The sequence below is a fragment of the Capra hircus genome, chromosome 8 (assembly GCF_001704415.2).
Source record: "Capra hircus breed San Clemente chromosome 8, ASM170441v1, whole genome shotgun sequence".
Taxonomy (NCBI): Eukaryota; Metazoa; Chordata; class Mammalia; order Artiodactyla; family Bovidae; genus Capra; species Capra hircus.
In genome coordinates this window covers 90048162-90065744 of record NC_030815.1, presented here as the reverse complement: position 1 = coordinate 90065744, position 17583 = coordinate 90048162, and the positions used below count along the sequence as shown (strand labels likewise).

Below are 17583 nucleotides of genomic sequence, written 5' to 3'. Positions count from 1 at the left end.
TTCCAGGGAGCATAATCTTAACTATTTCTAAGCCTCAGAAATACCATGAGATCTAAAATTCACACAGCCACCATGAGCTCACTAGAATTTGTGTATTAATCTGAGCAAACCACTTAGCCTTTCTAACTCATACTCCCTAAAAAAAAAAATTACCAACAACCAACATTCTCAGGGCAAGACATCCAATATTTGTACCATAAAAGCAAATATGTAGACCAACTTCCATTTCTTTCATATAGTAACAATGACAATTTCCTAACTGAATATCTGACCACAGGGGCTAGACTACATGGTCCTTTAAAGTCCTTTCCAGTTCTCAGATCTAGAATTTATGAACTCACCTTTCACACATGATCACGAAATTTCTGCTTGACTATGTCCACTTAAAATCTATTTTTAGACAACTTTTAATCTTTTTTTTTTTAAAGCTAAAACCATCATCCCTGAACTTCTTCCTCAGGGCAGTTCTTCTACTCTCTCAGTTCAGTTCAGTCGCTCAGTCGTGTCCGACTATTTGCGACCCCATGGATCGCAGCACACCAGGCCTCCCTGTTCATCACCAACTCCCGGAGTTCACTCAGACTCACGTCCATCGAGTCCATGATGCCATCCAGCCATCTCATCCTCTGTCATCCCCTTCTCCTCCTGCCCCCAATCCCTCCCAGCATCAGAGTCTTTTCCAATGAGTCAACTCTTCGCATGAGGTGGCCAAAGTACTGGAGCTTCAGCTTTAGCATCATTCCTTCCAAAGAAATCCCAGGGCTGATCTCCTTCAGAATGGACTGGTTGGATCTCCTTGCAGTTCAAGGGACTCTCAAGACTCTTGGACCTCAAGGAAATCCAACCAGTCCATTCTGAACTTCTACTCTCTAGGTGACCTTTAAAGTCCCTTCCAACTCTACAGTTTTAGGGTTCTATGAAACATAGGGGAATGGAGTAAGGTTTCAAATAGTGCTAGAAGGATCATAACCGTGGTTTTCATTTGCATACATGTGAATTTTACCAGAGATGTTTTTTTCTTTTAGTGGATCCACAGAGCACCTGAAACATTATTTTGCATTCAGTGGATACTCATTAAGAATTACAGTCTCATTAGATTATGAGATAGTTTAGTCATTCTCAATTTTAATAATTCATCATTTCTCGGCTTTATAGCTGAGACCAAGTATGCTATCTGTCCTAATCAATTCTAATAATTCAGAGTAAACTCTGTTATATGCTATTACCAAATATTAGTTTTTTTAAATTTCGTGCCTTGAAAATTCCTTATGAGCACAAAACGTGTAAGCAAGCAACAGAAGAGAGTCACAAATACTCTGATCCGAGCTAAAATCACCTGGGGATGATACTACAGAGAGGGCCCTTTGGTGTAACTTCAATTTAACTGAAGCAACGTTTCCCCTTTGTCTGACAACAAATCTCAAATGAAAAATAAATGCAGGAGAAAAAGGAATGCTTAGGGCTAAGGGGAACTTGAGGGGTTGGGATGATGACTGAGTGGTACTGGGTTTCTTTCTGGGGTAATGAAAATGTTCTAAAGTCGGCTGTGGTGATTAATGTACAACTCTGTGAATACACTAAAAGCCACTGAATTGAGGGGCAAATTGTATGGTATGTGAATTTTATCTCAGTAAAGCCATTTTTAAAATGCAAAGGAAGAAAAGGCCTTTGAAGGGGTATTTGAAACTTACCTCCTTCTCCAGATCCAGAGCCATTATCTAAGAAGAAAAATAAAGAATGAGTATCAACACTTTTCCCAGAATCTCATCTTACCAAATAGTAAAATTTCTTATCAAAAATCAAACTGTGATATCCATTCTCAGATAGTCCCTTTTCTCATTTTTGTCGATATCCAACAATTTATTCTTATATACTTATTTTGTACCTTTCTCCAAATATAAATTCCTTGGATACATAATCTATACCTCATAATCTTTGCAGCTCATTCAGAAAATACCCAGGTGCTTTGTACAGAGTAAAAATCAATAAATATTATAAAGTAAATGGCTAAATAAAAATAATTTTAATGAACTCACTTAAAAGGTAGAAGAAATGTTTAACTTTGCTAAAGCTTTAAAGGACTAATAAGTAAACTGCTTTTAATACAAAGGGAGGAAAAGCTTTGGGTCTTGCTCCAAAAATCTTAATTAAAGCTGTGGATAAAGGCCAAAAGATATGAATAAACCTAAGGTTTAGAAGGAAAGAACCTCAGGGTTGAGGCTTTCTTAATACTGATGAAATTAACTTCCTCCAGGAAACCTTACCAGAAGGAATCTCACCAAGGTGTCGGTGAAAAACTTGTTACTAATCAAATTAAAGAGCCTCCCTCAAAGTTACCAGCAAGAAACCAGTGTAAAATGTAATTAATTTAAAATATGTATTTTATAATCCTGAAAGAACCAATATATGGCACAGAGCATGTTGAAAAGAGGGCAAGACTGTAGCATCATCAGCCTGGAGCCTAGATGGCAAGTGATGAACTTGACACTCTATCCAGCCCTTTCTAGGGAGAATTTACATGAAAATGCATTCCAATCTGTCAGACAGCTCTGGAGAATAGGGGGCATCCTTCACAATATCTCTCCCTTGCCCTCTCACCCTCAATCTCTCAAAGACAATAATCAAAGTCCCAATCATGGTAGAAACAAGAGGGACTGGAAAAAATACACCTTTTACTTATCAGCCATTTCAACACTATTTCTGCTTTATTAACTATGCCAAAGCCTTTGACTGTGTGGATCACAATAAACTGTGGAAAATTCTGAAAGAGATGGGAATACCAGACCACCTGACTTGCCTCTTGAGAAATCTGTATGCAGGTCAGGAAGCAACAGTTAGAACTGGACATGAAACAACAGACTGGTCCCAAATCAGGAAAGGAGTACGTCAAGGCTGTATATTGTCACCCTGCTTATTTAACTTACAAGCAGAGTACGTCATGAGAAATGCTGGGCTGGAAGAAGCACAAGCTGGAATCAAGATTGCCGGGAGAAATATCAGTAACCTCAGATATGCAGATGACACCACCCTTGTGGCAGAAAGTGAAGAGGAACTAAAGAGTCTCTTGATGAAAGTAAAAGAGAGTGAAAAAGTTGGCTTAAAGCTCAACATTCAGAAAACGAAGATCATGGCATCTCGTCCCATCACTTCATGGCAAATAGAGGGGGAAACAGTGGCTGACTTTATTTTGGGGGGCTCCAAAATCACTACAGATGGTGACTGCAGCCATGAAATTACAAGACGCTTACTCCTTGGAAGGAAAGTTATGACCAACCTAGACAGCAGATTATAAAGCAGAGACATTACTTTGCCAACAAAGGTCCGTCTAGTCAAGGCTATGGTTTTTCCAGTGGTCATGTATGGATGTGAGAGTTGGACTATAAAGAAGGCTGAGAGCCGAAGAATTGATGCTTTTGAACTGTGATGTTGGAGAAGACTCTTGAGAGTCCCTTGGACTTCAAGGAAATCCAAAAAGTCCATCCTAAGGGAGATCAGTCCTGAGTGTTCACTGGAAGGACTGATGCTGAAGCTGAAACTCCAATACTTTGGCCACCTGATGCAAAGAGCTGACTCATTTGAAAAGACCCTGATGCTGGGAAAAATTGAGGGCAGGAGGAGAAGGGGATGACAGAGGATGACACGGTTGGATGGGACCACTGACTCAATGGACATTAAGTCTGGGTAAACTCCAGGAGTTGGTGACGGACAGGGAGGACTGGCGTGCTGCAGTTCATGGGGTCACAAAGAGTTGGACACAACTGAGCGGCTGAACTGAACTGAACTTCAACGCTTCATGGGATTTTATACAAAGTCTTATAGTGTATTCACTGACCGATCAACCATGAAAAATATATTCTCTATGCAGAGAAAAAGAAAGGATGAAAGAGCAGGAATAAAGACAAGAAGGGAACTTGACTTATTTTTATTACCAAATTTTTCTTAGGAAAACTCTCTTTTTCCCTTCTATTCCATATACATTGACTAGGTATGGCACCCCACTCCAGTACTCTTGCCTGGAAAATCCCATGGACGGAGGAGCCTGGTAGGCTGCAGTCTTTTCACTTGACTTTTCACTTTTATGCATTGGAGAAGGAAATGGCAACCCACTCCAGTATTCTTGCCTAGAGAATCCCAGGGATGGGGGAGCCTGGGGCTGCCGTCTATGGGGTCGCACAGAGTCGGACACAACTGAAGCGACTTAGCAGCAGCAGGTACATATTATGTTAGACAACGTAGTAAAAGGAATAGGTACAAACTGATAAATAAGACAGACACAGTGCAGGAGATACTCACTACCAACCTTTTTTTCAACCAATGTCCAATTTTAATAAATATAATATCTCACTGCCTCCCATAAGGGTCATTTAAAATTTTGAAATAAATATATTGTGACTACTCTGATAATGAGGTTGAGCTCTTTCTGTAGATTAGATTTTCACTAGACACACGCTTTCCCCAACTCCAACCCTGGAATTATGACATCCTCTCTAGGGAAGACATAGTACTTTCCTGTTCAGAAACAGGATTTGGCTAAAGGATAAACACATTCATCTGTGTTGGATAAATGAAGTATGATATATACACAGACATATGCACAAAGCATGAACAAACTGCCAGGAGATGCCAAAGAAGAAAGATTTCAGAGAGGAGAAAAGATTTAAGCTCAATATTAAAGCATTAAAAAAAGGAGTTCTCAAATAAGCAAAGGAGAATGTTATTTCTAACATAGCAAACAGGACCTACACCAGACTAAATGACAGAACACAGACCCCACCTAGCAGATAACAAGATCAAAGTAGCACCTTACAGCTTAGCTCATTCAACCTTCACTTAACTGCAGGAAATGATAACTATCTAACCATACAGGTATGTAACTGGGGCTCAGAGCAGCTAAGTGACTTGTGCAAGGTCATTCAGCAAACCAGAGAGGGAGTTAATTTAAGTTAGATTTTCTAAGCCTAGTGCAGTGCTCTTTCCAGCCTAACACTCTGCCTCCCCATGTTTAACATTCATTGTTTATCAAAGCAGTTGGCATCTTAAACTCCTCATAAATGATGCATAATTAATTTGGGATTATAAAGAACTCCATATTCCTTTTTAGTTTCTAAATCAAGTCTGAAATATAATGTACCTAGAAAAGTATGTGAGAACCATACCAAATGACAGTCTGCTGGCCTAAAGGAACCTAATTATCTAGTGTATGGAAAAGAATTTGGCCTTTCCCAAAGAGAGACCTGGCCTTGGCCTGCAGCTTCTAGAAGGCAACCGATGTTTAGGAAGGAAGCTGACCACATCAGATCTTAGGGTGGGGCTGGCCACACTCAATATTCTTAGGGTAGGGGCTGGCTCACACCAGAAAGATCAACCACATAGTTCAGAGTAGAGGCTTTGAGTCATGTGGTGTTAATAGACCAAGTTGGAGATCAACCACATGGACAATTAATCAGTCATGCTTATATAATGGAGCCCCAATAAAAACTCTCAACACAGGCACTGTAGTATACAGGAAAAGAAAGGAAATGGAGTAGTCATATAAAGAACAGCCTCCACATTTACTGCTAACCTTCATACAATAATTCTATTATAATATCTCATCAGCATCCCAGCTCCCAAATACAAACACAAGTAAGAAACCAAAGCATTACTGCTGGTTTCTTACAGTAATGCCTTCCAAAATTAACCACTACCAATTTAGGAAGACATAAAGAAGGCTGAGCATTGAAGAATTTATGCTTTTGAACTGGGATGCTGTAGAAGACTCTTGAGAATCCCTTGACAGAAAGGAGATCTAATCAGTCAATCCTAAACAAAATCAACCCTAAATATTTATAGGAAGGACTGATGCTGAAGCTGAAGCTCCAATACTTTGGCCACCTGATGCAAAGAGCTGACTTGCCAGAGAAAATCCTGATGCTGGAAAGATTGAGGGCAGGAGGAGAAGGGGATAACAGAGGATGAGATGGTTAGATAGCATTACTGACTCAATGGACATGAATTTGAGCAAATTCCGGGAGATAGTGAAGCACAGGGAAGCCTGGCATGCAGCAGTTCTTGGTGTCACAAAAGTCAGACACAACTAAGTAACAACAACAACAAATAATTCAGGAAGGAAAAGAGAAGTAAACACAAAAACTGGGAGGAAGTTGGTAACAAAGGCTGGCAAACAGAAAAGATACAAAGAGAAGAGCTTGGACAAACACTTTCTGGGATGCCACTGAGTTTCCACAATATTCCCCACTCCACCTCGCACCAAAATAAAAATTAACAAAATGGATCTCATAGCATTTACCCTCCCAAATCTTATTCTGCCTAATGTTCAAACCATAAGGCAAAACTGATATGCAAAGTCTCCACCACAAATAGTATTAAACATTAAAAACTTCCTGAGAAGTACCACAGAAGAGGTAATAAGAGAAACTACCCGGAGTTAAAAAGCAACATGAAATGGGGGCAAAAAGAATCCCCCGCCCACTTCCCACATTATCATCCCAATCCACACGCACTCTTGGGAATAAACCTCTGACTGGAAACTTCATCTTAGCACGGCGGAACCACTTCTAACGTTTCTTCAGAAGAGTATCACCCATACCAGAGTAGCACGGTCCTCTTGCTACTACTGTTATCTCTTTCTGGTGCTTACAAGCAGCCCTTCTGAGAAAGCATTCATTTTGGTACGTGTCCCCATTTGATCCACAGACAGGAATGTAATTCGTATGGCACTGCAAAAGAAACAAAAATAAATTCTCAGAACGACACATGAATTATTTAACAGTTTGTTTCATATTCACGAATGCAATGCTATAGTATTGCAACACACTTCTACTACAGAAGTTTGTTCTTTTATTTGGTTTTTAAAAAGAAGAGCTGTGCTACTTTCTCATACCTTTTTTCACATTTATAATGAAAATATTTTAACTATCAACTATCCATAAAAATGAGAATGAAAATCTCTATCCTATCTACATCATTTGCTAGCGATCCAAGGAGATAATACAAGAGGAGATTCTTTCCAATGGTGGGAATAAGCACTAATGATGTAAACTATCAAAATTCACTTATTCAACACCTCTAGTGTAAAAGGTTTCAAGGTAAATGCTATAGAAGACACACGAGCTCTGTCCTCTGAGACTTTACAATCTTATTGGAGAGCCATATAAACAGGAAATATATATGTGTGTGTATATATACGATCATGTAATCACTGACTCGATGGACATGAGTTTGGGTGAACTCTGGGAGTTGGTGATAGCAGGGAGTCCTGGTGTGCTGCGATTCATGGGGTCGCAAAGAGTTGGACACGACTGAGCAACTGAACTGAACTGAACTAAATCAAAAGTACAGATAATAAGTATAATATCTAACACCTATTACTGTAAGACATAAGGTATTTAAGAAAGCCTCCTCAGAGAAAGTGAAACGTGAACTGGACCTTGAAGAATTGGTAGATGAAAAGAAAAAAGATGATACAGGTTTGAGAAATGACACTGAATTGGTATGTTTAAAAAACTTTAAAACTTCTATATTTCAAAAATATACAGGACTAAAGTTTTAAAATCTGGGAGAAAATAGTATAACATGATACAAGTCATCATCATTAAAACAGACAGTACTAATTAATATAAAATGGACAAAAGACAAATTTACAGAAAGATAACAAATGGTCAATTAATATATTAAAAATGCTGACCTTTACTAATAATCAGAGTTGTACACAAAAATAAGATGCTACTTTAACCTTATAAAACTGGCTATTAAACAAACAAAAAATTCAATTTAGTTGCATACCAATAGCCCTGCTGTAATTTAAACTGGCTCAATCTTTTAAGAATGCAATTTAATAACACATTTTAAGAGTTCTAAAAAAGCACTGAGGCTTTTGATCTAGAATTACACATTTAAGGATCTATCTGAAGGAAACTACGATAGATGAAAAGTTATTACAGTCATTTCAAATAGAAATGTATTCATAAGAAAAACATACAGGAAAAACATCTAAGTATCCAATAAGGTAATGTTCATTTTGAAGCACACTATATATATTCAAAGAGTCACTGAGCATTACCCTTTATAAGAATATTGTGTGACATAAAAACACGATGTTAGATGAAAAGCAGGTGACAATACCATGTATATAACTTCCGAGAATTTTGTGCCATTTTTAAATGCATCATCTAGTCCACAAAACTGAATGCAAATTTCTTAATATGATAATATAAAACAAAAATGTAGCAAGAAGATAAATTATACATATATCTGAATTATTTATAAAAATAAATATTCAGAGAGTAAATCCTAGAAGAAAATATCAATAAATTTTTCACATTACTCGTCACCATATTTTTTTATTTCTCTGTTTCTGATTTTGTTTTTCTCAATCTTTCTCAATGAGCAAGGCTTACCTTCATCATTCATCTACTTTTTAAGAAGTGGTCAACTTATTTTATGAACCATGAATTTGGCACGCTACCTCATGTAAAGCACTAGTAGAAACCATTTTTAATAAAATATTTTATAACCAAGTTGACTTGCTATACACTATCACCAGACTCCTACATCAACTTTAGTTAAAATTCAAATTTTACTTTAGGATGCCTTCCTATATTCCTCCAGTTCTTCCAAGGATCACATTCCTTTATTCTCTTCCCCTAACATTCTCCAGTACTCTTGCCTGGAAAATCCCACGTACGGAGGAGCCCGGTAGGCTGCAGTCCATGGGGTCATGAAGAGTTGGACACGACTGAGCTACTTCACTTTCACTTTTCACTTTCATACATAGGAGAAAGAAATGGCAACCCACTCCAGTGTTCTTGCCTGGAGAATCCCAGGGATGGCGGAGCCTGGTGGGCTGCCATCTATGGGGTCGCACAGAGTTGGACGGTCAGGGGCAGCAGCCTAGAGTGCCAGGCTGCAACGGCGCAGGAACGGCCGAGAGGAGCTCCCCGTGTCCGAGGCCAGGGATGGCGGCCGAGAGGGACTACCCCACGTCCGAGGTCAGAGGCACCAGCCGAGAGGAGCAACCCCACGCCTGAGGCCAAGGCAGCGACAAGGAGGAGCAACCCCACACCCGAGGGCAGGGGCAGCAGCCGGGAGGAGCAACCCCATGTCCAAGGAGCGGTGGCTGCGATGGCGCAGGATGGCCTAGAGGAGCCATCCCACGTTGAAGGTCAGGAAGGGCAGCAGTGAGGAGATACCCCTCATCCAGGTAAGGAGCAGCGGCTGCAAGTTGCTGGAGCAGCCATGAAGAGATACCCCACGCCCAAGGTAAGAGAAACCCAAGTAAGATGGTAGCTGTTGCAAGAGGGCATCAGAGGGCAGACACACTGAAACCATACTCACAGAAAACTAGTCAATCTAATCGCACTAGGACCACAGCCTTGTCTAACTCAATGAAACTAAGCCATGCCTGCATGGCAACCCAAGATGGACAGGTCATGGTGGAGAAATCTGACAGAATGTGGTCCACTGGAGAAGGGAATGGCAAACCACTTCAGTATTCTTGCCTTGAGAACCCCATGAACAGTATGAAAATGCAAAATGATAGGATACTGAAAGAGGAACTCCCCAGGTCAGTAGGTGCCCAATATGCTACTGGAGATCAGTGGAGAAATAACTCTAGAAAGAATGAAGGGATGGAGCCAAAGCAAAAACAATACCCAGCTGTGGATGTGACTGGTGATAGAAGCAAGGTCCAATGCTATAAAGAGCAATATTGCATAGGAACCTGGAATGTCAGGTCCATGAATCAAAGCATTGGAAGTGGTCAAACAAGAGAGGGCAAGAGTGAACGTCGACATTCTAACAATCAGCGAACTAAAATGGACAGGAATGGGTGAATTTAACTCAGATGACCATTATATATATTACTGCAGGCAAGAATCGCTCAGAAGAAAGAGAGTAGCCATCATGGGCAACAAGAGAGTCCGAAATGCAGTACTTGGATGCAACCTCAAAAATGACACAATGATCTCTGTTCGTCTCCAAGGCAAACCGTGCAATATCACGGTAATCCAAGTCTATGCCCCAACCAGTAATGCTGAAGAAGCTGAAGTTGAACGGTTCTATGAAGACCTAAAAAACCTTTTAGAACTAACACCCAAAAAAGATGTCCTTTTCATTATAGGGGACTGGAATGCAAAAGTAGGAAGTCAAGAAACACCTGGAGTAACAGACAAATTTGGCCTTGGAATGAGGAATGAAGCAGGGCAAAGACTAATAGAGTTTTGCCAAGAAAATGCACTGGCCATAGCAAACACCCTCTTCCAACAACACAAGAGAAGACTCTACACATGGACATCACCAGATGGTCAACACCAAAATCAGACTGATTATATTCTTTGCAGCCAAAGATGGAGAAGCTCTATACAGTCAACAAAAACAAGACCAGGAGCTGACTGTGGCTCAGATCATGACCTCCTTATTGCCAAATTCAGACTTAAATTGAAGAAAGTAGGGAAAACCGCTATACCATTCAGGGATGACCTAAATCAAATCCCTTATGATTATACAGTGGAAGTGAGAAATAGATTTAAATGCCTAGATCTGATAGATAGAGTGCCTCATGAACTATGGAATGAGGTTTGTGACACTGTCCAGGAGACAGGGATCAAGACCATCCCCATGGAAAAGAAATGCAAAAAAGCAAAATGGCTGTCTGGGGAGGCCTTACAAATAGTTGTGAAAAGAAGAGAAGCGAAAAGCAAAGGAGAAAAAGAAAGATATACGCATCTGAATGCAGAGTTCCAAAGAATAGCAAAGAGAGATAAGAAAGCCTTCTTCAGCGATCAATGCAAAGAAACAGAGGAAAACAACAGAATGGAAAAGACTAAAGATCTCTTCAAGAAAATTAGAGATACCAAGGGAACATTTCATGCAAAGATTGGCTCGATAAAGGACAGAAATGGTATGGACCTAACAGAAGCAGAAGATATTAAGAAGAGGTGGCAAGAATACACAGAAGAACTGTACAAAAAACATCTTCACGACCCAGATAATCACAATGGTATGATCACTCATCTAGAGCCAGACATCCTGGAATGTGAAGTCAAGTGCGCCTTAGAAAGCATCACTATGAACAAAGCCAGTGGAGGTGATGGAATTCCAGTGGAGCTGTTTCAAATCCTGAAAGATGAAGCTGTGAAAGTGCTGCACTCAATATGCCAGCAAATTTGGAAAACTCAGCAGTGGCCACAGGACTGGAAAAGGTCAGTTTTCATTCCAATCCCAAAGAAAGGCAATGCCAAAGAACGTTCAAACTACCGCACAATTGCACTCATCTCACATGCTAGTAAAGTAATGCTCAAAATTCTCCAAGCCAGGCTTCAGCAATACGTGAACTGTGAACTTCCTGATTGATGTTCAAGCTGGTTTTAGAGAAGGCAGAGGAACCAGAGATCAAATTGCCAACATCCACTGGATCATGGAAATAGCAAGAAAGTTCCAGAAAAACATCTATTTCTGCTTTATTTACTATGCCAAAGCCTTTGACTGTGTGGATCACAATAAACTATGGGAAATTCTGAGAGAGATGGGAATACCAGACCACCTGACCTGCCTCTTGAGAAATCTGTATGCAGGTCAGGAAGCAATAGTTAGAACTGGACATGGAACAGACTGGTTCCAAATAGTAAAAGGAGTACGTCAAGGCTGTATACTGTCACCCTGCTTATTTAACTTATATGCAGAGTACATCATGAGAAACGCTGGACTGGAAGAAACACAAGCTGGAATCAAGACTGCTGGGAGAAATATCAATAACCTCAGATATGCAGATGACACCACCCTTATGGCAGAAAGTGAAGAGGAACTAAAAAGCCTCTTGATGAAAGTGAAAGCGGAGAGTGAAAAAGTTCGCTTAAAGCTCAACATTCAGAAAACGAAGATCATGGCATCTGGTCCCATCACTTCATGGCAAATAGATGGGGAAACAGTGGAAACAGTGTCAGACTTTATTTTGGGGGGCTCCAAAATCACTGAAGATGGTGACTGCAGCCATGAAATTAAAAGATGCTTACTCCTTGGAAGAAAAGTTATGATCAACCTAGATAGCATATTCAAAAGCAGAGACATTACTTTGCCAACTAAGGTCCGTCTAGTCAAGGCTTTGGTTTTTCCAGTAGTCATGTATGGATGTGAGAGTTGGACTGTGAAGTAGGCTGAGCGTCAAAGAATTGATGCTTTTGAGCTGTGGTGTTGGAGAAGACTCTTGAGAGTCCCTTGGACTGCAAGGAGATCCAACCAGTCCATTCTGAAGGAGATCAGCCCTGGGGTTTCTTTGGAAGGAATGATGCTAAAGCTGAAGCTCCAGTACTTTGGCCACCTCATGCGAAGAGTTGACTCATTGGAAAAGACTTTGATTCTGGGAGGGATTGGGGGCTGGAGGAGAAGGGGACGACCGAGGATGAGATGCCTGGATGGCATCACGGACTCGATGGACGTGAGTCTGAGTGAACTCCGGGAGTTGGTGATGGACAGGGAGGCCTGGCGTGCTGCGATTCATGGGGTCGCCAAGACTCGGACAGCACTGAGCAACTGAACTGAACTGAAGGGACTTAGCAGCAGCAGCAACATATACACAATAAAACTTACATGATGTCTGCAGGAGTCAATGTTACTCTATAATTATACAATGTATAATTAGCAACAACACAACAAAAAAGACCATAAGCTTCAAGATGTCTAATACAAGTCTATGGATTTTTCAAGCCAAGTAACTCTTCACTCAGCAATGCTTAACAACTTTCTAATACAGTGCTCATAAAGGTGCTCATGCCCCTTAGGGGTAGGTGCCCCATGGAGGCATTTTTGGTTGTCACCATGACAAATGAAAGTGAAAGAGGAGAGTGAAAAAGTTGGCTTAAAATTCAACATTCAGAAAACTAAGATCATGGCATCTGGTCCCATTGGTTCACGGCAAATAGATGGGGAAATAACGGAAACAATGAGAGACTTTATTTTGGGGGCTCCAAAATCAATGTAGATGGTGACTGCAGCCATGAAATTAAAAGACACTTGCTCCTTAAAAGAAAAGTTATGACCAACCTAGACAGCATATTAAAAAGCAGAGACATTACTTTGCCAAGAAAAGTCCATCTAGTCAAGGCTATGGTTTTTCCAATAGTCATGTATGGATGTGAGAGTTGGACTGTGAAGAAAGCTGAGCACTGAAGAATTGATGCTTTTGAACTGTGGTGTTGGAGAAGACTCTTGAGAGTCCCTTGGACTGCAAGGAGATCCAACCAGTCCATCCTAAAGGGAATCAGTCCTGCATATTCATTGGAAGGACTGATGCTGAAGCTGAAACTCCAATACTTTGGCCACCTGATAAGAAGAATTGACTCATTTCAAAGACTCTGATGCTGGGGAAGACTGAAGGCAGAGGAGAAGGGGATGACAGAGAATGAGATGGTTGGATGGTATCACCGACTCAATGAACGTAAGTTTGGGTAAGCTCCAGGAGTGGGCAATGGACAGGGAGGCCTGGCGTGCTGCAGTCCATGGGGTCACAAAGAATTGGACCCGACTGAGTGGACTGAACTGAACTGATGACAAGAGGACATTACTGTCATTTAGCAGATGGATTCTAAGGGTGCTGAAAGTACCACAAAGGAAAGGGCAGTTCCATACATACCATATAATTTCTTTTTGTTTATATACCATCAATTTCTTTTTGTTTATATACCATACAAATTCTTTTTGTTTATATACCATACAATTTCTTTTTTATATACACCATACAATTTCTGAATGCATCTCTAGCCATTCATGTAGGAACTACGGTAAGATCATAAGATCGTAAGACTGTTCTAGCTTCTCCTAATAGTTTTTATTCTAGCATTCACCATACTTCTACTTTTCATTTTCAAGTACTATTGGTATGAAAGTGCTGATGATGATCTTTTTAAAAATACAAATATTCATTTAAGTAGATATAAGCAATGGTCCCCTACATTGTCTTCCAATATAATCATGTCCCAGCATTTACATTTTGAAATACTTATTTTATTATAAATTACTTTTATTTCTCCTTTACATTTCAATTATACATTATATTGGTTTCTTTAATTACATGTTTATGTAAACTACATTATCTACAAATTTCATTTTAGAAAAGAAATGGAATACAAATTATTGGTTATAAAAAAGGGTTATTAAGTCTGATAGGGCTGAGAATCTATATGGTAATAGCAAACATTTAATGAAGAGTTTCTATCTAGTAAATATTGGCTGCAACTTTAAATGTCCTAAACTAACTTAAATGTAACAGTCCTGCAAAGCACATGTGGAGAAGGAAATGGCAACCCACTCCAGTACTCTACTTAGTGCTTAGAGCCAGAGCTCTGAAGTCAAATGCTGAGTTCAAATCTTGGCTCAACTATTCATGTAACTATGGGTTAGCACCAATGCCATTTTTTTTCCCCATCTGTAAAATGGTAATTATAATAGTATCTACCTAACAAAACTGTTATGAGGATTAAATACGAGAAATCGATCTTTAGCATTTATATCTGGCCATACTAAATTTTCAACATACATTCACTGGTTCTGCTACTGATATTATCATTTCTGAGTTTTAAGTAATTGTCTAGGGTCACAGCTAATTCCTAACACTAACCACTACATGCTCCAGTTTTTCAGCAGGATCTCACCATTATGTCACTTGGTGGTAGTGAGCAAGGAGCTTAAAACAGATAGGCAATGTCCTTGAAATGCAACCTAACAAGCACATACCAAGGAGTGAGCATGATGGGAAAAGCAGACTGCAGGTCCTCGGTCGGTTTCCAGGAGTTGCTTTTAGGAGCTTATTATTATGCTATAGAAAAATTAAATGATTTGGGCAATTTTAACAACACGCAACTTCTGACTCAGGCATGAGTCTATCTTAAGGTTTGCCTCCTCTTTGCTGTCACTCTTGCTAGGGGAAAGAACTCTCCCCCATACCTACTCTTTACCTGGAGAGGGATTTGAAGCAGTTTACAAAGATGCAGCGGTGTACAACTCTGCAGCCACATCCATTCCAGCATTTATTGTGTACCTACTGTGTGTCAGGAACTGTGCTGAATACAATGAGATTAACAAGGTTGTGATGGTTAATTTTAAGTATCAACTTGACTGGGCTCCAGGGTGCCTAGATTAAGTATTTCTGGATGTATCTGTCGAGGGTATTTCTCGATGGCATTGGCATTTAAACTGGTGAACTGAATAAATACCCTCTCCAATGAGGGTGGGATCATCCAACCCACTGAGGTCCTAAACAGAAAAAGGCAAATGAAGGGAGAATGAGCTCCTGACCTTGGTTGAGCTGGGACCTTGGTTTTCTCCTGGTTCTCAGGCCTATGGACTCAGACTGAGACTTACATATCAGTTCCTCTGATCCTCCGGCCTTCAGACCCACACTGGAACCACATTACCAGCCTTTTTGGGCCCCCAACCTGCAGGCTGCAGATCATGGCACTTTGTGTCCATAAATGAGTGAGCCCATTCCTTGTAATTTCTTTCTCTCTTCTCTCTCTATATACCTTGTTGGCTCTGTTTCTCAGGAGAATCCTGACTAATACAAAAGTCTAATAAGAGGACAGAGTACTTAGCTAGAGCAAATACTATGAAACTCAGGGAAAAAAAAGACATCAGCCTGAGAACTCCAGTCAGAAGAACAAAGGGGAAGAAAGAAAACAGGAAAAGCCACAGGCATTCCTCTTTACACATTATTCAGGTTTTAATGAAAAGATGCAACACTGATCATTTTTCTTTGTTCAAAATTAATAAAAGCAAATTTGTTTATGTATGTGGCAAGATGTAATAGCTCCTATTAACAGGCTAAACAAAACAATTTTAGAATTTAAAATTCTATTATCATCTGTTAAAATGTGTTTCAATTATGCCTCCCCAAAAGCTTGACACTGAAAGCATGATGAATCATAAGCCAAGGTTTTTAAATGAACTGAAAGATACTTCTAAAGCATCCACTGAAAAGTGTTTAATGGGCACATGAGGTCATTGTTCTTAAACCAGCAAGAACGGAAGTCTAAGCTGAAGAGACGTAAAAGCTTATAAAGAAGAGGAGTCAAAGTTTCACTCAGCAGCAGGATCAAATCACGCTGTTAGCCCTTAGGCAGTTTGCTCCTGCAAGGTAAGTAATTTGTCTTTAAACATCTTTATATCCCCAGCACCTACCACTAAGTAAGCTCTGGGTAAATGTCTAGTGATCTAAACCCCTAACTTTTCTTTTCCTTTCTTGCTTTGCCACAAGGTAAGAATACAAGGGATTCAGACAGATCATGAGAAGGTTCTCTAGCTGTTCAAGTAAGTTAAAAAGATCAAAAGGCTTTATAACCTTAGAGTTGCAAGGAAAGACTTTGAGAATGAAAAGCAGAATCATGAAGACAAAGATAAACATAAAATGAAAATGTAAAACTTTATATAAAAAACATAAAATGAAAATAACACTAGGATAACTTCTTTAAAATATATAAAGCTTTTTTTGTAATCCATATAAACTAAAAAGTAACCATCTCTAAGGTACTTTAGTTTATATGGATTACATATATCCCAGGTGGCTGTAGCGATAAAGAACCCACCTGCCAATGCAGGAGACATAAGAGATGTGGGTTTGAGCCCTGGGTTGGGAAGATCCCCTGGAGGAGGGCACGGCAGCCCACTCCAGTATTCTTGCCTGGAGAATCCCATAGACAGAGAAGCCTGGTGGGATACAGTCCATAGGACTGCAAAGAGTCGGAAAAGACTGAAGTGACTTACCATGCATGCCTCAGTGACTTAGTACTTAAAAGAAATTAAAACAATTATGTATTAGTAAAACACAGAATATTTTTAAAAGGAAATGTAAGAATTAACAGATGTTGCCTCTGAGAAGAGCAACTGGTAGTCTGGAGTGGAAGGAAGACATTTTTTCCTTATATAATGTTCAAGTTGTTTACTATGGCAAATACCACACTTTTAAAAAATGTATCAAAATGATACGTACATCATAGGTTCTCATAAGAGTTTAAGTTATGTTAATTTTTATATATAAATATATATAAAATATTTAGGAGTTAATGGATATAAAATATTCAGCACAGTAAGCAATATCATAAGAACACCACAAACAGTACATTATATTTTATTGATACAGTATACACATGTATCTTTACAGATCAACACAGGGAAAAAGGAAATACTCCCCAAAATAGAAAGAATATGAAATATTAATTCAAAAAAATGGTAAATAAATCTATGGCACATTTCCAATTTCTCCAGTAATCAAATGCAAAAAGTTTCTTTGCCTTTCAGATCTATATAATTTAAAAGGACTGACAAAATTCACTACCAAGAGGCTGAAACAAGCAGCCTGGTAACACTGCTCTTGGTGAGAATGCTAATCGGTACATGAGCATTCCATTGGCCCGACAACTCCACATCAAGGACTTTAACCTAAAGAAATAAAAACCAGTTGGAAGAGGGGAATAGCCCCAGTTTCCCCCACCCAGGACAGTTAAAATATCCAGCGAAAACCTGCAATCTTTGTTGCATGAAGACCCAGAGGATAGAATTCAGAGCAACCAAAGCCACTGGGAAGTGAGCGAGAAA

General features: G+C 39.6%; 1 protein-coding gene across 1 annotated transcript in view; it reads right to left on the bottom strand.

Moving 5' to 3' along the window:
• TMEFF1 (transmembrane protein with EGF like and two follistatin like domains 1) overlaps window positions 1-17583 on the bottom strand; it is a 99538-nt gene that overhangs the window by 51541 nt on the left and 30414 nt on the right. Inside the window, exons 3-4 of the mRNA XM_018052531.1 lie at window positions 6590-6719; window positions 1692-1718 (exon numbers count right to left, since the gene is read on the bottom strand). Of these exons, the coding sequence (XP_017908020.1) occupies window positions 1692-1718; window positions 6590-6719 (157 nt within the window). The remainder of the gene's footprint in view (window positions 1-1691; window positions 1719-6589; window positions 6720-17583) is intronic.